This window comes from Lutra lutra, chromosome 2 (assembly GCF_902655055.1).
Source record: "Lutra lutra chromosome 2, mLutLut1.2, whole genome shotgun sequence".
NCBI classification, from domain to species: Eukaryota; Metazoa; Chordata; class Mammalia; order Carnivora; family Mustelidae; genus Lutra; species Lutra lutra.
This window is the reverse complement of record NC_062279.1, coordinates 195,250,345-195,277,321: the sequence shown is the minus strand read 5'-3', so window position 1 is coordinate 195,277,321 and position 26,977 is coordinate 195,250,345. Positions and strand designations below refer to the sequence as shown.

General features: G+C 33.8%; 1 protein-coding gene across 10 annotated transcripts in view; it reads left to right on the top strand.

The window, feature by feature from the left end:
* EPHA5 (EPH receptor A5) overlaps positions 1-26,977 on the top strand; it is a 356,553-nt gene that overhangs the window by 170,721 nt on the left and 158,855 nt on the right. For 8 of the 10 annotated variants that reach the window (XR_007125337.1, XR_007125335.1, XR_007125336.1 and 5 more), the window contains exons 4-5: positions 12,856-13,011; positions 17,055-17,390. The exons of 1 other annotated variant lie outside the window; for it this stretch is intronic. Coding sequence is in view for 6 of the 9 variants with exons in the window: in XM_047719424.1 (XP_047575380.1) it covers positions 12,856-13,011; positions 17,055-17,390 (492 nt within the window). In the remaining 3 variants the exon portion in view is untranslated. Of the gene's footprint in view, positions 1-12,855; positions 13,012-17,054; positions 17,391-22,402; positions 22,458-26,977 lie in introns of all 10 variants that reach the window. One more of the 10 variants, XM_047719426.1, reaches the window with a different exon arrangement.

Genomic DNA, 26,977 nt, shown 5'->3' with positions numbered 1-26,977 from the left:
CAAGGCAATAAACATATTATCACAAATAATGTTCAGAAAAGCACTTGGGTCAAACCACTCAATAATGAAGAAAAAAACACTAAAGGCTGACACAATATTATTTCATGATCTTTCATCAATGTTTAATTTTATCATATTCAATGTGAAATAAAGTGTAAAGGCTAGAGGTCATCAGATTCCAACAATTTGTTCAGAAAAATTATCTGCGCCTGAAATGAGAGAAAATTTAAGTGGGACACTTGGATACCTTTTAATTTAGAGAAGATAATATATGTCCTTTTATCAATATATGTCCTTTTATCAATAAACAAGTGCTAAACTTTATGTTGTATTTTTAGTAAGAACGCATGTGTCTATAGATTTCCCCTTTCATACAATTTTCCATAGTAAATTTATTCTCAGAAACATAGATATCTAGCTTTCTCTAAACTTATAAAATAATTACAAACACTAATTTTGCTTGTTAACTCTTAAATCTTTGTCTAATTAAAAAATTAATCAAATGGAAAATATGTGAACAAATATCAAACATGTTTTGCCCATACACATACTCTGCCATATATATCCTACACACACTATTATTGAAATGTGCTGATCTGAATCGATTCATATTCATTTGTTTGGGAGAGCAGAATTGCCTAACACCTTAAGTAGCTATTGAAATTTTAGAGATATGAAAAATACCTAGTAAAACTGACAATTAAATAAAATTATAAATTTATGTATTACGTTTATTATGGTAGAGGAGTTCAATGCATTAGAAACTAAGGAGAAAAAGTAACCTCTGCTTTGAGAGATATCATGAATTCTATTATCTCCAGTAAATATTCATCCTTATATAGATAGGTAGAAGAAGTCTTTCAAGAATTGCTGAAATTGTGTCTTCCTTTTAATGGATATTCAGCTAGACATACAAAGTGATAATATTATGATTTACAACTGTCCACAGTTGAGAGGGTCATGTGTCAGTCCATTCCAAACCACAAGGAGCCTCATATTTTAGATATGTCCATGTTGCCAAGTTGAAGAAATATATCATCATACCATTGTAGAATGCTTTCTAAGAATACTCTTCAAAACTCTTGGTATTTAAACTTGTGAAGCTAGAATTACTTTGGTTTAACTATTTTACCTTATGAAACATATAATTTTTCAATTAATAATTGTGAATTAAAGATTATTGAATCAACATGCTTTACTTGAGCAAGACAAATATTCCATCCTAGCTTATCTCATAAATTGGTTATATTGATACATATTTTCTTCAGTAAAATTTGAGTATTTTCTAACTTTGCTAGCTATTAGTTATAAAGTATATAAGTTCTAATCTTAGAAGTAAACCAGGAAGAGATATTGGTACAGAATACCTTTTTACTAAATTTTAGGATATTCCCCTCTGTTCTGAAGTTCAGGGAAGGTGATAGTTTCTTATCTGAGCTATGGGAGGGAGGTCAGTATTATAACTGGTTTTTGACACTATATGATACAGCATTTCTATAAAATAGAGACTATGTTTTATATAAAATATGTGTAAAAGCTACAGATGTAGAAACATTAAAATGTTAAAGTAATACAATCCTCAACAGTTTCTAAAGTTACACATCTGTATTTTATTTTTAGCTGGATAAAATTGTATTATATATGTTTAGTGTTTTACTGAGGGACCTTGATTTTTTTGTCTCTACACAGATAAGACACACACATTCACACACACAATGCTATTTTTATTTATTTATTTATTTATTTATTTATTTATTTTTTGGACAGACAGATCACAAGTAGGCAGAGAGGCAGGTAGAGAGAGAGAGAGACAGGAAGAAGCAGGCTCCCTGCTGAGCAGAGAGCCTGATGTGGGGCTCAATCCCAGGACCGTGGGATCATGATCTGAGCCAAAGGCAGAGGCTTTAACCTACTGAGCCACCCAGGCGCCCCACAATGTTATTTTTAAATTGTTGTTTTGAGTGCTTTTTAAAAAATATATATATATATTAATACTAAACAACATCAATTAATGAAACCTTAAATATGTGCCCAGCAATGTATAAGCAATTTGCTACACCTGACTGAGTTATTTAATGGCATAGTAGCAAGAATGAGTTTTAATTATGTATGCATGTCCAGTGTCCAGTATGGTTCATGACACATAAGCCTGGCTCATTATATATATTGAACAAATGAATATCTAAAGGATATGTAGCAATTAATTTTACTCTTCATTTATAAATATCATATAATTTATTGGGGCTTCTATCAATATTTGGCAAGACTAAATTATAAATGTAAGTATAAATAAAGATAGAGATTTAATGTATTTATCAATAGTAGTCTTGTTCTGGACGAAGTCCTCAAGATGGCAGCAGAGTAGGAGGACCATAGGCTCCTCTCAGCCCACAAACACAACCAGATAATTACCAAATCATCCTAAATACTCCAGAAATCTGCCAGAAGACTGACAGAAGAAATTTCATAAGTAAAGGGAGAGAAGGGGTCATTTGTCATTGAAGAAGGTAGGAAGTGTGGAAATGTGGTTTAGAGGAGAAATGGATCACAGCTTCTGCAAAGGGAAAGAGCTGTGGTCATGGTGAAGGGCTAGGCAGAGAGCAACACAAGGGGAATGAACAAATAGGACATTTTCCCACAATCATTGGTTTGGAAAACAAGAGGAGCTGAATTTCATGAGTTCTCACAGAGGGACTTAAAACCTGGAATTTTAAAGGATGGTGGACTTAGCTGGGATACAGCCAGATGGGGTACTGTCCTACTCCTGAAGAGAAGGCTGGCAAACAATCCAGAGGCAGACATCATGGAAGCAGCCATCTGAAGAATGCCTGGGGCACACAGTGGGGAGATTATTTACTCTTTTGGAGAGGAGAGCATCCCTGAGAGGCAGTGTTCACAGAGATACTTCTTCAGGAACAAGGAAGCTGGTCAGCACCATTTCCTTGTCCTGACCTTCAGCACAAACACAGAGCCACCATGACTGGTGGGAGGCAGCACAGTGCTGAGGTTGGTTGCCACCTTGCTTACACCAAGCCCACCCCCCTGCTCTGATGAGACTGCCCTTCTCAGTTATGCTTGTCTCAGTTTCACTGCAGCAGGCTCCTCCCCAAGAAGGCCAACACAAACCCTGCCCACTCCAAGTCTCCTAACCAGAGTTTGGCCAGGCCTCCGTTCTGGTGGAGTAGGTGTCAGATCTCATTCTACAAGTAGACTAGAGCACATCTAGTTAAAACTTGCCACATTCGGGCCAGGGACTAAACAGTGCCTACAGTGGGCAAGGAGAGCCTCTGCAGATGAATGGGGTGAAGAACAGAGGAGTCAAAACACAATAGCAGAGTGCACACAGCACATACCAGAGACACTCCCTGAAGTGCCAGGCCCTGGGCAACACATGACCTCTTCATAAAGCCATTGCTTTCAGGAGCAGGAGACATAACTGGTTTTTCTAACACAAAGGAGAAGGCAGAGACTTAAACAAAATGCCAAGATAGAGGAATTAATCCCAAATGAAAGAATGAGATAAGGCCATATCCAGAGATCTAAGCAAAATAGATATAAGGAACATGCCTGGTAGAGAATTTGAAGCAACAATCATAAGGATACTCATTTGGTTTGAGGAAAAAAATAAAAGACTTTAGTGAGACCCTTACCCAGAGATAAAAGAACTAAAAAAGACTCAATTAGAGATGAAGAATCAATAAGTGAGATTAGAAACAGGCTTGATGTAATGAGCAGCAAGCTGTAGGAAGCAGAGGAATGAATTAGTGACTTAGAAGACAAAATAATGGAAAAATTATGAAGCTGAACAGAAGAGAAAATGAAGAATTATGCAACACAAGGATAGACTTAGGGAACTCACTGACCCCATCAAATGTAATAACATTTGTTTTATAGGAGTCCCAAAAGAAGAGAGGGAAAGGGGAGCAGAAATTTTATTTGAAGAAATAATAGCAGGCACCTTCCCTAATCTGGGGAAGGAAACAACATCCAGATCCAGGAGGCACAGAGAACTGCCATCAAAATCAACAAAAGCAGGCCAACACCAAGACATATTATAATTAAATTTGTAAAATGTAGTGATAAAGAAAAAAATCTTAAAAGCAGCAAGACCAAAGAAGTTCTTAATTTATAAGAGAAAACATAAAAGGGTAGCTGGAGATTTCTCAACAGAAACTTTGTAAGCCAAAATGGAGTGGCATGAAATATTCAACGTGCTAAATAGGAAAAATCTGCAGCCAAGAATATTCTATCCAGCTCGGCTATCATTCAGACTAAAAGAAGAGATACAAAGGAGAGACGAAAAGTAACAAAGACAAGAAAGGATCTGAGAAAATCTCCAGAAACAATGACAAAACAAGTAATAAAATGGCAATAAATACATACCAATCCATAATTACTTTAAATGTAAATGGACTAAATGTTCCAATCAAAAGACACAGGGTATTAGAAATGACCAAAAAACAACAACAACAACAACAACAACAACAACAATAAACAAAAAAAAATCTATATGCTGCCTACAAAATACTGATTTTATTTTTTTAATTTTAATTTAAATTTTAGTTTTTTTGAGATAGTGGAAGTGCATGCATGTGAACTCATGAGCAGGGGAAGGGCAGAGGGAGAGGGAGAAAAAGAATCTAAAGTAGGCTCCATGTTCAGTTTGGAGCCTGACTTGGGGCTCAATTTGATGACCTTAAGATCATGGCCTGAGCTAAAATCAAGAGTTGGACACTTAACCAACTAAGCCATCTGAGCACTGCAAGACTCATTTCAGACCTAAAAACACCTATAAATTGAAAGCGAGAGGGTGGAGAAGCATTTATTATGCAAATGGGTATCAAAAGAAAAGTCAGAGCAGCAATACTTATATCAGACAAACTTGACATTTTTTGTTCTTGTATTGTTTTTATCCTGCTTTGGTATCATTGTAGTACTGACTTCATGGAATGATTTTGAATAGGTTCCCTCTTTTCCATTATTTAAGATTTTGATAGAGATTGTCATCAACCATTTTTTTCAAATGTTTGGTAGAATCCACCAATGAAACCATCTAGTCTTGGGCTTTTCTGTGCTGAGAGATTTTTGATTCCTAATTCAACTTTTATGCTTGTTACTGGTCTAAGAAGATTTCCTATTTCTTGGATTCAAGATTCATGATTCAATTGTGGTAACTTGTGTGTGGGTTTTTTGTTTGTTTGTTTGTTTGTTTTTGGTAATTATCAGATTTTTTCTTAAGTTATCTGTTTTGTTAGTATATCATTGTTTATAGTAATCTGTTATCATACTATACATTTGTGGTTATCTGTTGTATTGTTTTCTCTTTCATTTCTTATTTTGTTTGTTTTTTTCCCCTTACTGTCATTAAAGCATTGCCAAATTTATTTTTTTAAAAGACTAATCACGTGTACAGAAATTACCTTAAAAAAAAATAAAGGTTCCATATCAAAAAAAAAAAAAAAAAAAAAAAAAAAAATAAAAGACTAATCATTATTTTTTAATATTATGTTGTTGTTTATTCTTGTCTCTATTTATTTCTGATTTTTCTTTTTTATTTCCTTCATCTAGTACATTTCAGGTAAATGTCTTCTTTTTCTAGTTCCTTGTAGTTTAATGTGAAATTGTTTATTTGAAACTTTTTTTTCTTAATATGAGTTTATAGCATAAATTTCACTCTAAAGTTTGTTTTTGCCATAGGCTTTGGAATACTGTATTTTTTTCTTTTATTTTGAGACATATTTTGATTTGCTATTTTATTTCTTATTTGGCTCATTGCTTGTACAGTAGTGTGTTGTTTAATATTTACATATTAATATTTAATATTTAAAATGTAGATTTCCAGCTTTGCTTTAGTGTTGATATTTGGTTTTGTATCACTGTGGTTAGAAAATACAGCTGGTATGATTTCAGTTTTCTTGAATTTGTAATATTTGTTATGTCTATTTTTATGTAATTTAACCAAGGAATTCTTCGGTGTGTAGTCAAAGAAAATGTGTATTCTATTTTTCTTGGATGGAATGTTTTAGATATATCTTTTAAAACCATGTATTCTGAAGTATGCTTCAAATAAAAAATGGTCTTGTTGGAAGAAAAAATAATAACTGAAGGCAGGTAGATGGGGGATGGGTGAAATAGGTGATGGGGTTTAAGAGTACACTTATGATGATGAGCACTGAATAATGTATAGAATTGTTGAATCATTATATTGTACACCTGAGACCAATATAAAACTGTATGTTAACTATTATTATAAAAAAACTGGGGCGCCTGGGTGGCTCAGTGGGTTAAGCCGCTGCCTTCGGCTCAGGTCATGATCCCAGGTCCTGGGTTCAAGCCCCACATCGGGCTTTCCGCTTGGCGGGGAGCTTGCTTCCTCCTCTCTCTCTGCTTGCCTCTCTGCCTACTTGTGATTTCTCTCTGTCAAATAAATAAATAAAATCTTTAAAAAAAAACAAAAAACTATAAAACTTTTATTTTAATTAAAAATAGTATTATTTTCTTCTCAGATGTTATTTTCTAATATTAAAATCAGCCTTATTGCTTTCTACCATTTAAAGTTATATTCAAACTAGCCAGGAATTTTAGATTCTTTTTTTTTTTTTTAAAGATTTTATTTATTTATTTGTCATAGAGAGAGAAGCGAGAGTGAGCACAGGCAGACAGAGTGGCAGGCAGAGGCAGAGGGAGAAGCAGGCTCCCCACCAAGCAAGGAGCCGGATGTGGGACTCGATCCCAGGACGCTGGGATCATGACCTGAGCCGAAGGCAGCTGCTCAACCAACTGAGCCACCCAGGCGTCCCCAGAATTTTAGATTCTTGACTAGGCTCTTTGTCCTATTTCTATGTGTAAGCATTCAAGAGATGTTGCTAAATTTTAGAATTCCTACTTTAAGATCTATTTTAATGTACCATTGTTTTAACTCATTACCTATTTTATTTACACTGAGCATACATTTTAAATATAAAGATCTGCTTTCATTTTTAAATTTTGGTGTAAGTATTAAATTGTTTTGCAATTTCATGATAGCATGTTGTGTTATGGTTTTTCTTAATAAACACATCTTTTAAATTTGGGTTAAACTATCCTACGGTCACTTCATTTTGAAGGATCTGCTTAAAAAGTAAATTTTACTTTGCTTATATCCTCTGGTAATTCATCTATAATAGAACTGTAGTAAAAATATGTCAAAGTGATTGTCTTTCATTCTTATAAAACATAATCAGATAAAACTAATAACATTTTTGAAGATTAATTGTATCAAACGATATAGACAAAAACAAGCAGTGCATATTCTATTTAAGATGATCTGTATATTTTAATTGTAGTGGGGAGAATAATAGTATTCTAAATTACTAAAACAGTATTTTCTACATTATTCTTTTTTTCTTGGTGACTGTGCTTCTGTTTCTGGATTTTGAATTGTAAAATGAATTCACTTAGGTATCCCAGGGGTGATGGACCTTTAAGACAAAAAAAAAAAAAAAAATATATATATATATATATATATATATACACATATATATGCATATTATATGTATATAAATATATATATATATATTTTTTGGACACATTAAAAGTAATCTAATTGGTAATTGGTAATAAGTATAAGGAAAACCCTATGGACATCTGGGTGGCTCAGTCATTAAGCAGCTGCCTTCAGCTCAGGTCATGATCCTGGGGCTCTGGGATCGAGTCCTGCCTCGGGCTCCCTGCTCAGTGGGGAATCTGCTTTTCCTTCTCCCAATCCCCCTGTTTTGTGTTCCCTCTCTGGCTGTCTCTCTCTCTGTCAAATAAATAAATAAAATCTTTTTTAAAAAAGTATAGGAAAAACCCTAAATTATCAGGTTAACCATTTTTGGTAATTTTGAGAACTTTTTTAGATCTTCTAATTAGATTAGGCAACACCTTTTCACAAATTTGACAATTGAAATTCATATATTGATGACATGCTTTTTCTGTTTAGATTTTTAAAACTATTTTAATAGATATAACTAACAGCCTTGTTTTCTAAGTGATAAATATGAGAGCTGGACTGTTGGCAGGTTTTGCAAAACTTCTAAAGTAGCCGACGTCGATATAGGACATACTATTTACTTGCCAAGACTTAATATTTAATTAATTTAGCTTCATCAGCTTTTATTAAGTTCTGCTGTTTCATGTACATTCTGAGGACAGAAATGTACTATTTACACAATAAACACTGATGAATATGTACTCAGTACAACAAATTATGCTACATATAATGAAAATCAAATGAACTGTTCCCATTCTTTAGAATGTTTATACAGAGTTTTCCAACTCTATATAAAGCAGGTAAGAATTCATGCACATAAAATTATGGCAAAATTTGTGCTATATGCTAAAGACGGATGTTCAATAAATAGTCTGTAGCCCTATAAGATGTGTAAGGAAAGAGCATATGACAATGGAGATGATTACAAACATCATGTAAAAGGTAGCACTTAAAAAGAGCCTTGATGGGGCGCCTGGGTGGCTCAGTGGGTTAAGCCGCTGCCTTCGGCTCAGGTCATGATCTCAGGGTCCTGGGATCGAGTCCCGCATCGGGCTCTCTGCTCAGCAGGGAGCCTGCTTCCCTCTCTCTCTCTGCCTGCCTCTCTGCCTACTTGTGATCTCTGTCTGTCAAATAAATAAATAAAATCTTAAAAAAAAAAAAGAGCCTTGAAGCATGGACAGAATGGGAATTATTAAAAACATTTTCCTTCAAAAAAAATTAGTTTTCTTTCCTCCAAGTCAGTCTCATGAAACGTAGGATGCAGTTTTTGTCTCCGACTCCTTGTTCATCTTAAATGGACTTGCATAATACTTTCTAAATAATTTTTAAGTAACATACAATTGTCATTTTGAAATAATTTCACTCCAAATATTCCTTTATTTTAAATGAAACATATAGAGTTGGAGTTTAAAGAAATATTACCACTCACCTAAATAATTACTTGTTCAGTGTTGTCATGAGTAAGATGCAAAAAAGGTCAATTTTGCTTCTTTTGATTATTAGTTTTTATTTATTGTCTCCCTAAATATGTGTAGCTTTAGGGTGTCAAGCACAATTTTTATATTCTGACCACAATACAAATATTTCTTGCCACAGTGTGTGACAAAAGGAGTGCCATGAAAAAATAAGTACCCTGTGTTTTCCAAATGCATTCAGATTAAATCCAAATTCCTTATCAGGGACTGCAAACTTTTTTTCCCCAGTAACTTACACTTCTTGTCTTTTGGCTGGGATGCTTTTCCTGAAAAATTTAGAAACAGATAACAGTTTCTCAAATGCAAGAAATTATAAATAGGTTAGTATGGTTGGAGATTGTGAGTGTGGGAAGAGACTACATCTGAAGGAATTCTTAGATATTGTGTGGAAACTTGTAGACTTTGCTAGCATTTTGTAGTAAAATTAATTGGAGTTTCCCAAAAAGGACATGATCAAATGCTGTTGAGAAGGATGGGAACAAGATGACTGCAATCTTAACAAAACAGGTTCAGGGGAGTGGATTGTGCCAACGTGTGATTTAAAATAGGAACTAGAGATGCGTGTATGGAAAAGTAATTTAAGAAATTGTGTTCTGCAGGGAAGTGAAACTAGTAGCTACAGGGTAAATTGAGATCAAATGAGATTGAGAGTTTATGGTTATTATTTGTTTTCTTTTGCTTCACTTTGTTTCCATTGAAAAATTCTGGAATATTGTACTGGGCTCATGTGAATGTCTAGGTGAGAGAAAGAGAGAGACCACAGACAGACAGACAGAAATATTACCCACAGAGGATAGAGATGAGGTTCCTAATTAAAATAAAGATATTTTCCTTAGATAGAATCAAAAATACCTGTCCATTTTAATGGGAAGAAAGGTAGAGAGGGTGGCTACAAGTGCATTTAGGTTTAGAGATTTGGTGGCAGAAAAATAAACAAGTTCCTCTAACGAATTCCATTTTCTCAGCACAGAGACAAATGTAACCAGCTAGGAATCACAAAAGAACAGAGCTTCTAAGGAGTAAGAAGAGAGAGAAGAAGCTACAAAATCATCATGTTGATGCCGAAAATTAAGTTAACTAAGGAAATAATACTAAGATTGTCTAGCAGCATTGTATGTACCATTTGGATTTCGGGCCATGATTTGAAGGCAATGAATAATTACATATATATGTAGTTTTTTCTTGGATAATATTGAGTACTGCTTTCCTCCCTAGATCTCTATTTGGATTTCTTTAGCCACCTCAAATTAAAGAACACTTCAAACTTAATCACTATCTTCCTCCAAATACATTTCATATCAAACATTCTCTGAGAAAATGGCTCCAGTAGTTCCTGTGCAGTTTAAGCCAAACACCTCAGAGTCAGCCATAGGATTTCCCCTCTCACATCTGACCATTAAATAAACCATGAAACCTCGTTGATTTTACCTCAGACTGATCGCCTAAATTCACCTACTCTCATCTATCACCATTGAAACCACTCTTGTTAAACAAGAGTCTTTTTTCTGCACAGTGCAACAGAGGCAAAAGGACCAATTGCCTCCATCCCTGCTCCTCTCCATTCCATTATCCACAGTGCTACACTGTGATGTCTCAAACATCATTGTCATCCTAGTATTTTCCTGCTTAAAATTTTATAATGACCTCAAATAATAAAACCTATAAGGTGTGGTCTGGTGTCCTTTTCCCTGTCTAACTTTATCTCTACCACTTTAATTGTACTCTCACCCTTATCAATTCTTCAGTTTCTTCTATCTCCTTATTTCTTCCCTGTTTTGGTCCTTTGCAAAGAATTTGCCTTTCTAATGCAGTTTAATACACTCTAATTGTCCCCCTAATGTAAAATGGATATACTTCCTTTTTAATTTTTTTAACATCTCAACAAAGACAGCTTCCTAAGGAAGTCTTTTTTTGACATACCAATCTAAATTAGATGTCAATGTTCACTTCCATGCTCTTTCTTTTTTTCTAGCATAACAATATTTATAATTAGTCATGCAGTACTTTTAAGACTCACAAAGGCAAAGCCATTTCTATGTTGTTCACCTCAGTAATCTAGTACAGAGCAAAATTTTTGGCCTATTACACCTGCTGAAAGCATTTTGCTGAACTACTGACCAGAAAGATACATTTATCTACTTTTATTTAAATTTATATTAATTAGCTTCCAAAGTTTCCATGGAGGGTTACTAAGTGTTATATATGATATCAAAATAAGTTTTTAGGTTAAAAGGCATTCAATAAAATAAAAGAACTGGCTTTTGTTTCACAAATGATTATCAAATTCCAAATATGCAGAATTGTGGATTGACACTTCATGTCTTTGAAAGTAAATAGCGTTTAAAGTGAAAATGGTTTTACTGAAGAGGATAAAAGGAGAAAAATGGATAACTTAGCTAAGAATGGTATTGACTGCTACAGCAATCCTATTATAAGAAAAATAATATTTTAAATCTTTTCCTAACCATTTAACTACAAGAATGTCCCTAATACTATCAAAAAGCTCTTCTTATCTTTCAAATACCTTCACATTCTCTCTGAATTTATAAGAGCATTAAGGCTTTGCTATCGCTATAATTAGATCTACTGAAAAAGTACCTTCTCATTTTTGTCAATTCCTGATTATTCATGGTGATGGCAGAAAGCCTTAGCATGGATTACTAAAACCCCAAATCATTTATACCACATGAAAATTAGCCCAAATTCATTATGTCTATCAAAAACTTCTGTTGAAATATCAGTTCACCTTTGAGCTTCAGCAAATTTCCATTGATGCTTGAATAAATGCTCTTAAGTGTATGTGCTGAGTTTTGAAAATAGAAAAAAATACATAGTTGATTAATTTTACGTACTCTAAACCCTAAAAAGTAATCCAACCAACACTTTGGTGTCTTTAGCCCATATTGGGCAACTGGAATGAAAGTTTGACTTTATTAGCCATTGAGAAGAAAGAAAGATTCAAAAGGTTAGGGAATGAGCATCATAAAAAGATTTACTTTGTAAGCACTTACTTAAAGACTAACAGAAATGTTAATAAAAATATCCAGAGCACATTTTCTTTATGTGATTCTGAATAGTGTAGTTACAATCTTCATGCCATGTCATTCATTCATTTATGCATTACGTGATAATTTATAATCACCTACTGTGGTCAAACACTGTGAGAATTATTATGAATGCAAAATTAAATAAGACACAGTTTCTACTCTTTATAGATCATTACGATTTGTACAGTATGAGTATGACTGATATTAGAATAGATGCATGTCGCGTCAAATAAAAGTCCTAAAATGGAGTAAAATATGAAGTAAATGCCTATCATCTGACTCCCCTGAAGTCAATATAATGTGAATGATACACCAGCTCATCCCTGTGGTCTCCCAAATCCAACAAAATTTGTGAAGCTCTTAACATCCACCAATTAATTAATTTATTTATTCAATAACTAATTTTTGAGGACCTACGATATCCCATACCATTCTATAAGCATAGGGTAAAATTATTATTTTTCCACAAAATTCTGTTAATAATACCATAAATAAAATTTATACTCAAAGCCCTGCTTCAGTTTTAAATACATCTAAGTATTTATCTTTTGTAATATCATTTCTTATAAGCTCCTGCAACATAAAGACCACTAAAAATACACACAGTCCAGACATGTTTAATTTAAATCCTTAAATATTTGATTATCTGAATGAATAGCCTGGTATTTATGATTCAGAAGCTTATGAATCATTTCTGAAATTAATGGCAATATTGTGTTATATGTGATCTGTGTATACTCGTCAAATTAATGACATTATTCACAAAACAAACACCGCATCTGTTCCAGGGAAAAGCTTAGTCTCTTATTTCTTTTGACAGTGTGCAGACCTGGGTTCTTCAAAGCCTCACCTCACAGCCAGAGCTGCAGCAAATGTCCACCTCACAGTTATACCCATGAGGAAGCTTCAACCTCTTGTGTCTGTGAAAAGGATTATTTCAGGAGGGAGTCTGATCCACCCACAATGGCATGCACAAGTAAGGAAACCCACTGATATCTGGTGATGTTCACCACTTTGAAGAGAGAGCATGATGGAGCCTGTTACATCCTGTTACTATTTTCCTTAAAACAGGCATAATGTTTAATCTTCCAAAACAGATTTTTTTAACCAAATTTTGATTTTCTTAAGTAAGCACGGAAAAGTTGGAATCTCTTTTATTACTCAGTGTTAGAAGCATTCATTTTCCCTAATTTCAAATTCAACATCGGGGACAGATAATTTTTTTCTTTTATTTTGAAATTTCTTTTCATGTTTATGACAGGTAAACACGACTTTGATAAACCCATTTTCCTTTTCACCGTAAACCGTTTTTTTCATTCTTTGTTCTCTCCCGAGCCTGGCTTCTGATCACATAAACATGTAATAAATGGTATTTTTTTTTTTACCTAATTTCCCCCACTAAATGACAAAAGCCAATGAGAAAGTCATTTATGAAAGAAGACAGGAAACACTTCCAGAACATGGAATACTGGGGGTTGGCAAGTCAGATTTAGGCGTCAAATAGAAAAAGTCTTTAGATAGGACTTTTAAGCAGTTACCATGTTTCTTATAAGTGAGGGTCCTTAACTACTATTTATTATATGATTCCATAATCATATAATTAGAATGATGAATAGTAAACATTTAATTTCAACATTTGCAGTGGAAGCATCCACATCCAGCGATGTTTTGGTGTTTTAGTTTTTCTGGTATTCCACATATTTCTGAGAAGGAAACGCACTTATGTATTTGTTTGGTTGATAAAAATACTTTCGTAAATTATCTGCATACAAAGACTCTATGGCAAATCAAACCAAAACTCAGAATGGAGGGAAGAAAGGGTATCCACTCTCCGCTAAGAGTCGGTATCCATGACCTTGCCTTATTTTACTATTTTTGATGCCAGCAAACTGCATTTGCTCTCAAAGATGATGACCAAAAGTGTTGAAATCTAGTATTCATTCTAGTATGAAATATAACAGACATACAGTTGTTTGAATCAAATGACCACAAACTGAAATTTTATCTGAATTTTAGCATCTGAATTTTATAGTGTCAGCAAGACATATTTTCATAATTTCTCATATTGATATTAGCTATGCATTATGAAAGATCATTCTTTTATCACAAGACTGATCATTTTATGGGTTTGATGATTACTAATTGTAAATAATTCCTTTTCAAGTAAGTAAATGACAGTATTATATACACTTTTAGGAAGATGCAGTTGAATAGAGGAGATGTAAACTATGATTGAATGTGATGTGTTTTGGTTACAGCAGAAATTATTTTAATTATCAGAGCAAAAGAATGCCCAGAGAGTAAAGGGGAAATGTGGACAGAAAATAGAATGAATTAGGGAGAGAAATAGGGAGAATTAGAAATTAGGAATAGAATTAGGGAGAGAAAACCATATCTTGAATTATCTTTTAAATTTCATTAATTTCCTATAGTTATTTTAAGTGGCCCAGTCATGATCTTTCTGTTTCTCAGCATAAAATTGAGTCTCCCTTTCTGTAAGTTTGCTAGGTTTGGGGTGATGGATAAGCCTGTGCTCTGGTGTCAGGGACTGTTTACTCCCATTATAGGATTTGAGGCTTCAAATTTTCTGTTTCCAAGTGTGTGAATTTCTAGTACTGTGTTTCAAAGAACACTAATTTGTATGTATTTCTTGAAAACACTACTGGGACTTGTGTAGATCATCTTTCTAATATATAATCCATGGGTATGTTTGTTCCGTTTTAGTTGCATTCGTAACACCACAATACTGCATATGACCTCCTTGCATGGATGGCTTGACTTATGTTCACATGTTCATATGAAAGTCTGGAATTTTGCTTTCCCTGGGCGCTTTGGAATGAAATTTATGGTTTAACTTCTAATAATTTTTGATATATATGTATATATATATATATAATATAAATATATAATATTTATTATAAATACATAAATCTTGAAAATAGAATGTTATAAACTTAGAGGAAAAGAAAAAGATTTTGGTTAATCTGCTTAAATGAAGGGACACTTCTCATAGCTCTGTTTTGGTTCATATATCACATCTCTTAGCAAGGCAGTGAAATTTCATTAGGTTACTTTTTAGGTACATGCCAATCTGAGTCTCTACTTTTTACTTCTGCTTTAGGGCTTCACTTGAATTTGAGTTCTATTTTGATATTAAAAGGCATATTCATCCCTCCCAAGTTTTAAGGGGCTGTTGGTAGAGAGTCAGAAGAAAAGGGAAGAGTCAGAATCTGATTTTTTTTTAATGTTTTAACAGATTTAGGGAAAAGGTGTTAATTTAGTTATATTTCAGATGTCAGGGAGAAAAAAGTTTGATGTCTTCCTGAGCTAGACACATTTCAATATATTTTAACTTTTTTTCAGAAGTATACCTGTAACCTTTTGATTTCAAATGACATTTTCTCTGTAACTTTCCACTATTAAATAAGCTTAAGTTTACAGTAAAAAAAAAAAATACTTGTGGATTCCCATCTTAAGTAACTGCTTTATATTGAAGTGTGTGAGGCTGTATATATGGAAAACTCACAGGGTTCGATCAGAGATATAGCTGAGGTAGGGATTATTTTGCCAAAAATGGCAACTCTTAGATTTGCGGGGTCAATTTAAATGGCATTTTGTAAATACCATGTAGCTTTTTTTTTTTTTATCACTTTTAAATTTAGTCTTCGTCATGGCTTAATAAATGTTAGTTAGAAATTAATATTAACCTCTATATTTAAAGGAACAGATATTAAGATAACTAACTTATGCCCTTCCAAGTGGCTTAATTTACGCTTATGAACCATTCAGCGACACCATAGTCCGTTCTATTCCTTGTCGAGAAGTTTTACATATTAAGTCTGAAAAAAATATAAATGTATTTTTTCCTTGGGAACGTGTGACCATATAACATTAACAACTGATTGATGTTATAATAGATTGAAATATCTGAAAATCAACTGTAGAGACAGATATTATACGATTCCTTTTTTAAAAGACTTTATTTTTTTAGAACAGTTTTAGGTTCACAACAAACTTTAGAGAAAGACACAGAGACTTCCGTATACCCCATGCCCAGATACATAAAGCCTCCGTCCTTATCAATCCCTAACAGAGTGGTATAAAATTGTCACAACTGATATGGAATTAATTTCAGTTCTCCCTAATAAGCTAATTATTCATTTCAGAAATAAAGTAGTATACAAATGGATATTGTTTTTTATTTATATATAAATTTGTTCTGCTGATCCTTCAAGATCTGAACACTTTCATTTGTTCTCTTATAGTGTTTTTGAGAGTTATTTTTAAAATAAATTTCTGATTTCTAATTAAGTAAAATTCACAATTTGCCGAGCCACAGTATTAAAACAATATCAAAGTAAGTGAAGTTTCATTACACATTGCAGTGTCCAGCTACTTAAATTCTAGTTTCTTCTTGACTTGTGAGGAATATTTCAAATGGTGTTAGTGATTTATCTGTGGATATGCAATTTATTTTGAGGTAAGCTCAGGCCATTTTACTTGCTGCAGAATTTGTAGTCAAGAGCCACACTGAGAAATCCTATTTTCACTTGTGCTCATTGCTTAGTAAATCCTTCATGTGTATTTCCTAGGTTTCTGGGACAGATCTCAATAAGGAAGTAATCAGTTCAGTCCCCAAGGAGAATTTTTCCTTGGACTTGTCAAAGGACTTACCACTGTTTGAATATAAAATTTTTTTATCTAACATTACTTTTGCATAGTTTTACTCCATCATTCTTTATATGTACACTAAGCAAAACATTTGTTTTAACTAAACAAGTGGTTATAACAATGTCAGGATAAGTTATTTCTATAGGGTGTAAGTCCCACTATTGTCCCAATGAAACTATAACAAGATTTTTCAAAGATTATTACAAATTGATGATTCTTGCATTCCCCTTATTTAAAAGACTGATTGCCAATCAATTTTTTTTCCTTCAGACCAGGGATATGTGTAGTAAACAATGCGTAATTTTATCATCTTAAAATATGTTTTTCTTACTTTACTTTGCAAACCAGGACCCCCCTCACCTCCTCGGAATGCCATCTCAAATGTTAATGAAACTAGTGTCTTTCTGGAATGGATTCCTCCTGCTGACACTGGTGGAAGGAAAGATGTATCATATTATATTGCATGCAAGGAGTGCAACTCCCATGCAGGTGTGTGTGACGAGTGTGGAGGTCATGTCAGGTACCTCCCCCGGCAAATCGGCCTGAAAAACACCTCTGTCATGATGGTGGATCTGCTCGCTCACACAAACTATACCTTTGAGATTGAGGCAGTGAATGGAGTGTCCGACTTGAGCCCAGGAGCCCGGCAGTATGTGTCTGTAAATGTAACCACAAATCAAGCAGGTAAGTGTGATGTCCAGCCAAATCATGTACCTTAGGCCAAGCTCTGTCAATTATCTTCATAGCTAAGTGAGGGCTGAACTGCATGAGATCTGCAAGAAAGCGTCCCGTAAATTACAGGGTTAAGACTTAAAGTCGACTATATCTCAAAATGCTTTATTTAGTTTTAAACAAGTAATGGCTAAGGCTTTCTTAGTAGACTCATCCATGGACGGGGTGGGGGGGGGGAAGATATGCTTCAATTGAATTTTTTTATTAAAAAGACGTTGCTGGCTCAAGTTAATTTGTAGTAAAAATTTTGACCTCAAATTTCACACTTGCAATTATGATAGCTCAAATCTACTTATTTTGTTGTTTTGTTTACATTGAGTTTTTTTATTTATTTCATTAATTTAGCAGATAACCAGGCAGGTCTATTTGCTTGTTTATTTGTTCATTTGGCATCGCAGCTGAATTTTCTTTGCACGTTGAAATAAGATTTTCTTATTATCTCTAATATTATTATTATAAAAATGTAAAGAATGAAGTTTTATTTGATAATCCACTTATCAAAATTAGAATAGCTGAACTATACTTGAAAACACATCTATGTTCCATATGAAGATCTTGGAATTACTAGGGAGTAATTATTAAGGAGTAGGGAACACAGTTCTGCTTGAGCTAGTTTCCCCCCTCATTTCCCCTCAGATATTCCATTTTAAGCAAGTCAATATAGAGGACTTCTTTTCTGGTAAAATGAAAACCAAAGATAAACTATAGTTAAATTAATAATTCAACCTATCATGTGGCAGAAATCATTCAAAGCTTATGGGTAATTTATGACTTGTTTTTGTCAACAACAGGATGTGGGTGGGATGAGGCATTAAATAGAACTTCCCTCTATTCCCTGGCCACAGTTCTTAGTCCATGGACATAAACTTGTCACCTTATTAGTACCCCAGTTGGACTTTTTTCAGTGAGGACATCCTTGCCAGTGTTCTTATAGTAAAACAAAATGTGTTCAACTGAATCAAATTGGACTTAATTCATATACATTAGTATAAGTTTGTAGGTTGTAGAATGACTGGGTTGACAAGAGAATGCTGTCGGTAACCATGTGTTAGCCAAAATCATTTGAATTATTGAATGTGTTAGGTAAATCAAGTCATTACCTCTTGAGAATAAGAAAATGCATGCAGTTAAATTCATCGTTCCTTCTGATTGATTAAACTGAGGGAAGTATTCAAGAGCAGCTTGTATGATATGAAAGTAGTTGAGTAATTCACTAAGAATCATTCTAAATATTCTAGATATTCTTATCCATGCCGCATAGATGTCCACAGCATTTTTTTTAATTCAGTGAGAGAAAAGTTTGCACACATATATGCCACCTCCCTAAGTGAATCCTTTATATTTTTCTCCATTTGCTCCCTAACCTAAGATGGAAGTAATAAAAGTGTTAAAGAGCTGGATAGGAATAGTGAAAATTAAGTTTTCCTTCACTCTAGACTCAGTTGCTGGCAATACTGGTTTGTGTCGATATTCCATCACAGTATCTAGTCACAAGTGTTCAGTAAATGTGTGCTGCCTTCCCATGTCAGAAAAATGTTGGCTTTATAACATGTGATTTCAGGCTTCTCATGCAACATCTTTCAGCTTTACTTGATTCTGTGTATGAGTCTTCCATTAATATATTGAAAACATTTTGAACAATCATTAAGAGTTGCATTCCTCAGGGAGAACGATTTCTGGCTTGCATAACCTCAACTTACTTGAAAGATATTCTCTGATGAACTAGGTATAGGAAATGACTGTATACTTTAAAGATGATGTACTTAATAAATATTTGCTCTAGTTCTTTGACTTGCTAATCTGTTCAGACTGCAAAGTGTGCTTTTTTGATGTATAAACACCTTAAATACCATGAAGGAATAATTTTCATCCAGCTGTTCAAAGCATGGCTATCATATAAAATAAACATTTGTATTCAGAGCAGACATTTTGGTTGCTGCTTTTTTCCAAGTTCTCAGGATACACTTACAGTAAAAGCCTTCAAACCTTTAAAAAAAAAAATCAAAACAAGAAGAGATTTTTCTTAGTGTCTAACCATTCTAGACAAACCAAGCCTCAATTTGCACAAAAATTGTTAACTTCAAGTAGCTCTTTAGATGTCTTATATTTAATATCACTATTGCTGTACATTTATCAAGTGCCGACATTGTGGAAAATAGGCTATAATAGTTACTTTTTAATATTTGAATATTTTAAGCATTAAATTGAAGCAAATTATTTGTGCCATATGTGTTTTTTATATAAAATTTCTTTCAGCAGATTTTAACTTTAGTTTCAGACTTTTTTAAGGAGGTTTTTTGAGAAATGCGTTTCTTTTGTAATAGATTCATTTCAGATTTGTAATTTATTTTGGCATTTTCTGATTCATTTTTGTGACAACAACAAAGTGTGTTGTTGACTAAAAGAAAAAAAAAAGCCAACCTAAAATAGATTAATACATATTTTATTCGGTGTCTTACTGAGGACTATAGACCAGGAGACAGTATTTTAAGCTGCTTGAAGAACTGTTCCAAAGCATGTCAGTTTACAGAGGATTATATGCAAAAAAGGGAAAGGATACCTATCTTTGCAGACAGTTCTCCATTGTACAGTTGTGCGTCCCAAGGTATAATTCTTTTGGTTGTAGAAATTAAGATTTACCGATTTCCACTTAGGCACGTGAGAGACCCTTATGTTGTCATAATACATTTTGTTTCTATCATATCAGATTATTCAGGATTATTACTGGCCTGCAACTGCTTAACTGGTTTTCCAGTTCTTAGTTTTGGTTTCTCCTTGAGGTCATTTGAGATGGTCAGAGAAGGTTGACATCAGTCATCTTTTGCAATTTTAGTGCACAGTCTGAAATGTCCATATTCAACATTATATTTGTAAAGTACCAGAAGAAAAACTAGCAATTTTTTTTCAAGGTGAGAATCCTGCATTAAGCTAGGAACTGCAATTGATTAGGTAACCCCAGCTGATTGGTCTATAAAAATAAATAATGGTTTTTGTGTTGAAGATAGTGATTAAATGACAAATTTATGGATGTTTATACAGTATTTAAAACACTTTCCCAGTCATTATATCATTATGATGCCCACCTTACTCTTGCAAGATGTTGTCTAAATTTAAATCGTACTTTTTTACAAGTTAATTTAATAATAAAATCAAAATATGAAGTTTTGGGGCACCTGGTTGGCTCAGTTGATGGAGTATGTGATTCTTGATATCAGGGTTGTGAGTTTGAGACTCATTTTGGGGGTAGAGAGTACCTAAAAAGCAAGGCAAAACAAAAAATTTCCCAAATATAAAATTTTAAGAAAAGCTGAATACTAGAATTAGTTGGACTTTACGGTCCTTGTAAAATGCAGCAAATAGTACTGAGGTTGACAGGAAAGCATTGTAAAATTGTGAAGGTTTTCATGGTCAAGAAAAATAAACACATCTGAAAGGGATAAAAAAAAAGAGAAAAAAGTAATTTACATGAAATAAAGAAATGCTGTCTGTGGAGGAGGGGGAAAATATAGGAAAATACAATGGAAATATGTTAATTATGTAAAGAACTCTTTTAACAAATAGGTTGCAAAGTGGATGAAATGATGAAAATGCAGACCGTGAATTTTTTTAAATTTTTAAACATAGAAAAGGGATGTCCAGTGAGTTCCTCCAGCTTCCTAGTGATTTTATGTCTGTTTTATGCAATACATTCTTTCAAAAGGTTGAATTACCCATTACTCATTCCTTCTAAAAACAAGTATTTAGATTATTTACGTAATGACACTTCTGTCGTTCTTCTGTTTTATTTGTTTATCTAAAATATCTATCTCCTAGTTAGGTGGATGGATGGATGAATGAATAGATAGATATGTAGATAGCTAGAAAGTGAGTGATACATCAAAACATAGTATGAAAATTAAATTCTGTTAAAAGCAAGTATTTTTAAGTTTCATTATTCACTCACAAAACAATGTGCATTATCATATTCTCCTATGAACATATTGTTCAAGTTTCTATTTTAAAATAATTTTGCTCTAGGCATATGACATCAAGTGCTAAAATTTAAAACTTTTAAAATATATACAAATGTATATTTTATCCCAAGAAAGAATAAGCTTATTCTAACCAAAAACAAACAAAACCCTCAATTACTAACATTTTAATATGCAAAGGTACAGAATTCTAATTCTGAGGTAAAATAGACCAAACTTTGTTTTGAATCAATCTTAGGCTCTTGGTTTCTGTCTTCAGAGGGTTCGGTTGACATGACATGAGCTGCAAATGCAACACACATTTTCGTGGGGATGTCCCAACCTGTCCCAGACTATCAGAGATATCACTAAGATCCTTTCTTGGCTTTTTGGCTAAGATCAAGTACCAATATATCACTAAGAAAAATGCCCCTGTGTTTTGATGGTTTGTATTCCTTGGTTCTTGCAAAGGTGTCTGGGGTAACTGATAATCCCATTTAATCAAATACTTTCAGTTTGATGCCATTCGTGTAGTTGACCAGCATGATGTATCTTAGGATATTGGGATGATCAGGATTCCCTGAAGACTGAATTATGCTGTAGAGCTGGAAATTTAAGAGAATGCTGAAATGAGATGGTAAAAGTAGGTTGTTGCCCTTGCCAAGGTGGCAACAAATGTTTTCTGGTGGTTTCTGTGTATTGAGATGTTTAAAAAGTTTATTGTCACCTATTAGACCATTACTAAACAATGGTAAAGATATTTGTTGATTTTCAACAGTGGAGAGACTATATTAGGTGTATTTGTAATCACCACCTGATTAAATACATATTTTGGCAAGATTAGTTTGTCTTCTACTCAAACTAAACAAGTCATTAAAACTCAAAATCCCCACTCTTTCTTCTTCCATATTTTTTATGGTGGCACTAATTTCTGCATTTCCCCACAGATACAATAAAGATTTGTGCTTCCTCTTTTGGTAGGATGGAGATATTTTAATTTGACCATTACTATAGTTTTACAGATTTTACTTCATGGGCCTCGGAGACAGAGGTTTCTTTCAAGTGCAAGGTAAATCTTCCAACTATATACCAGTGTGTGACCTGAAGAAAGAATCAAAGATGGGATGGAGAAGGCATCAATGTGCCAATGGTACCATGGCCTCAGAACAACATCTCATTCATCACTTACCCCCATAATGTCCACTCAGATCAATGTTTCTTAGTGGTATTTGGAATTCACAGGGATTAATGTTAGCTCAGACACAATATTCAGTAACTATGAAAGATCTGGGCATTTACCTCTCCCCTTGTCCGTTTATTTAGAAATGGTCAGAAATACCCTTCAGAGAAGCTAAAAGGCAGATGTCGAGTGTTAACATATGTTGCTATTGCACAGTCCTTCTTTAAAGACAATCACCTTTCTCTTCACTTTAGGGACTGTGGGGTACGTACAGATCTTCCTGGATTTATGATCACCTTCTATCACGATAAAACCATTTTAAGTTGGAAATATCTAAGTCAAAAATGCATTTAATACACCCAGCCTGCCAAACATCAGAGTTTACCTTAGCCTATCTTAAATGTGCTCAGAACATCAAAATTAGCCTATAGTAGGGCCAAATCATCTGACACAAAGCCTATTTTATAATGAAGTGTTTAATAACTCGTGTCATTTATCAACTACTGTACTAAAAGCAGAAAAAAAAATCAGGGGGTTGCCTGCTTGGGTACAGAATGCTTTTTTTTTAAATTTTTTATTTTTTATAAACATATAATATATTTTTATCCCCAGGGGTACAGGTGTGTGAATCGCCAGGTTTACACATTTCACAGCACTCACCATAGCACATACCTTCCCCAATGTCCATAACCCCACCCCCCTCACCCAACCACCCTTCCCCCAGCAACCCTCAGTTTGTTTTGTGAGATTAAGAGTCACTTATGGTTTGTCTCCCTCCTGATCCCATCTTGTTTCATTTATTCTTCTCCAGAATGCTTTTAAGTGTTTTTTGTTGTTTACCCTCGTGACTTCGTGGCTGACAGGGCTGTGGCTTGCTGCCCAGCTTCGTGAAAGAGTATCACTAGCCCAGGGAAGGATCAAAATTCTAAATTCTAAGTAAGGTTTCTATTTGAATGTGTATCACATTTGCAACACTATAAAGTAAAAAAAAAAAAAGTAAGTTGGACCATCTTAAGTCAGGGACCATGTGTAAGCTAACTCAGGTCTGGGAATTGGTGAGCTACCTGACTTACCAGCTCGCTAAATTTTGATTTGTATTTCTCAGACCTTCATGTCATTAGTGGCACAAATCAAATGGCCCATAATTTTGGTCTTTGAATGCCAGAGTACTAGACTTTTTGCCATCCAAATCCTGCTGCATATTATGAAGTTCATGCCCACCTCCTTCCGATGGCAAGTGCTACTGCTTGGCCTCTGCCACCCCCGAGCCCCATAGAAATCAATAAATTATTTCACGGAAGCTTCAACTTCTGTGTTAAGTATAAAGAACAGAAATTATAGAGATTTTGTTTTGATTGTGGCACTGCCATGGATTTATTTCTTGTCATTATGATAAAGAAAATGTCCCTGGGCCCTTCCTGAAAATGTGGGTAGTTTCACAGTTCTTGAAATATCAATCCACTCTAACACTTCTTTTTCAGCATGTTGTTTAATTCTCTCTTCTACATTAGAACAGGAATTCACAGTTTTTGAATTTATTTTAACTTTGGACACCTTTCAATCCAGATTTTGGTCAAAAAGTTAAAGAAACATTTAGCACTTGTGCCAATGACCTGGAAAAGTACATTGAATCCAGAATCTCTAATCATGAATTTATACTAGCTTGAATTAAATTGTTTCCAGCTCTTACGCATGTGAGAAACTCATAAAATTCATTTTTACGTACATTTGTTATGCTTTGGCCAATTTAAGTCATAGAATCTTGTGATTCTTATATCTAGGAAATATCTTGCCCCCAATATTGACTAGAATATTAGCTTTCAAGAAAATATTGGTATTCTGAGTTGAGATGGAGTGATAGTTTTGGGCAGGAAGAGAATTTCTTCCATCTATCAGTTAACAATCATAGGTAAGGTGTAGGCTTGGTAATGAAGATGTGAAGAAATCACTTTCTTAGTCAGGTGTGGAACAGCTGAATCTGGTAGCAAGAGAGACTCAGTAAGTTTCAGAAGTTGAGAATATGCTGAGTTATCTGACTTCTTTCCCGTATCTGCATTCCAATGCTCAGAATTTCACTTTTTCTTCCAATCAGTGGCCTCATTTTCTCATAAGTCACTGCAATAAGTTCATTCATTTTTACAATTCCGGAATTCTATGAAATCAGACTTGGACTTTTACGTGCAGCTCTGTTATCCTTTTCACTTGAGTAAGAGGACTTTTGGCAGGGAGACTCTCTGATGATCTCAGATGAGCTGAAAACTTAAATTTTAAGCTTCTTACTTTATTCTTCAAATTCTCCAGTGTACTTGGATACAGCCAGTTCTTCCCATATTTATTCTATTTCTCGTACTTTTGTAGTATAAACATAGGTGGGATTTGGTCACCCAAAATATTATGTTCCAGAAGCCCTGTTATTGAGGGGACCTCAGGTGATGAAACGTGCTGTTATATGCCGGACATTGTTAGATCACCACCCCTGAATGCAAAACAGGTCCTTGCTACACTGAAATACAACTAACTCAAGTCCTAGGGTCTATACTCCCATTCCCTTAAAGGTTGTTGCCTGAAACATTTCTCTTGGGGGAACAATTTTTGTTTTTAATGTCTGTTTTCTTTGTTGCAAACAAAATCTACTCTGGCTGGTTTAAACACTCTTTCTCTTTTCCCTTTCTTTCCTTTCTTCCTTCATTCTTTCCATCCTCCCTTCCTTGTTCTATCTTTCTTTCATTATATATATTTGTATTTCGGGTGTTGAGGGTTGAGTTAATAAGATACCTTACTTCTTGGCACTTTACCATCTTTGAACTATGCAAAGGTTTTACCTGGTTTTTATACTTTCTTGTGTATCCACTTTTATCCCAAATCCATTTTCATGGATTACACAAAAGAGCAGATTCTTTATGTAGTATGGGTTTTCCTTGTTGTTGTTCATAAGTATTCTTATCAAATGTTTACTTAATATTGCATATACATGTTTTTAATTTAATTTAATGGCTATGTTAAACATCTCATTCTGTCTACCACAATCTTTTTTTCACTATAATCTAAATATTTTGTAGATCTACCCATGTTGCTTTTGGGCATCAGATGTGCTGCTTATAACTGCCGTACACTCATTATACTTTCTGTCTCAGCTCACCCAATAACAGAGATCCATATTCTCTGAGTATCCCATTTGTGAACATTCTTTTTTCATATTAAAATCTTAATATAGTGAATTTCATTTGGTATACACAAATTTTCTTTTAGAAAAAAAAGGAAAATAAAAAAGGAAAATAACAAAAAAACAGGAAAACAACAAAACCAGTAAACCACATTTTCAGTTCTTTTCTCATTTCTCTACATGATATTACTAGTATAGATTTATTGTCTTCCAAAATGAAATGCACAGAGTAGAAAGTGTGTGTGTGTGTGTGTGTGTGTGATTCCATTGCACAGAGTCGTAGATTAATATTTTGGTTAAGTTTCTAGATTGTGGAGCCAGAGTTTCCAGTTTCCATAATGTCTTTGCTGCTTACTAGCTGTATGATGTGAGTAAGTTACTTAGACCTCCCAGATACTAAATAATAGCATCTATGACATAGATGGTTGTGAAGAGTAAATGAGTTAATATCTGTAAAACAAGTAGTGTAATGCCTAACATGTAATAAGGCATTAATAAATGTTACATAATAGCACTGAAGAAACTTCTCACTAATATTCTAAATAGTGTCAGTCCGTGGGAGAAACTCTGAGACAAATAGGTTTTAAACTTTACGAATATTATACAGACAAACTCGATGGTGAGGTAAGATACAAGGAAAGAAAACATTCAAAAGAAAAAACAAATATATATAACCACTAATTATACAGGTAACAAAAGTAACTGCTTCAAGCTTGAGGAGTAAAGCAAAAATACTATTTTCCAATGGTGATGCTATCTTCAATGATATCTTAGAACACTGAGTTTGATATTAGCATTGAAGTTTCTCTAATTTTGATAAAAAATATCCAGAGCAATAGCACAAAGAATAAAAATATCAAAGTAAAAGCAAAATGGAAAATACCTTGTAAATAAAAATAAATACATAAAAATAAATAAAATAATCAGAATGAAAGCTCATTAGAAAACAAAATGAAACAAGCACAACAAAAAACCCCAGAGAAAAAAGAAAAAGGGTAATACTTTTTATTTGAATCAAGATATATTTGGAAAAAAAAAATTATTTTCTTAACTACATAATTTTTTGTGTGTGGATTGACATTAATTTTGGTCAATTATTAAAGTTTCAGAGGAAAGATACCTTAGAGACAAATGTTTTGTTTAATTACATATCATGGATATCTCTATATTGGCCTCAAGCTGATGTTTCTATGACCAATTACTTATATTACAGCTACCAATGAAAAGCTTCTAATTTTGCCAACTG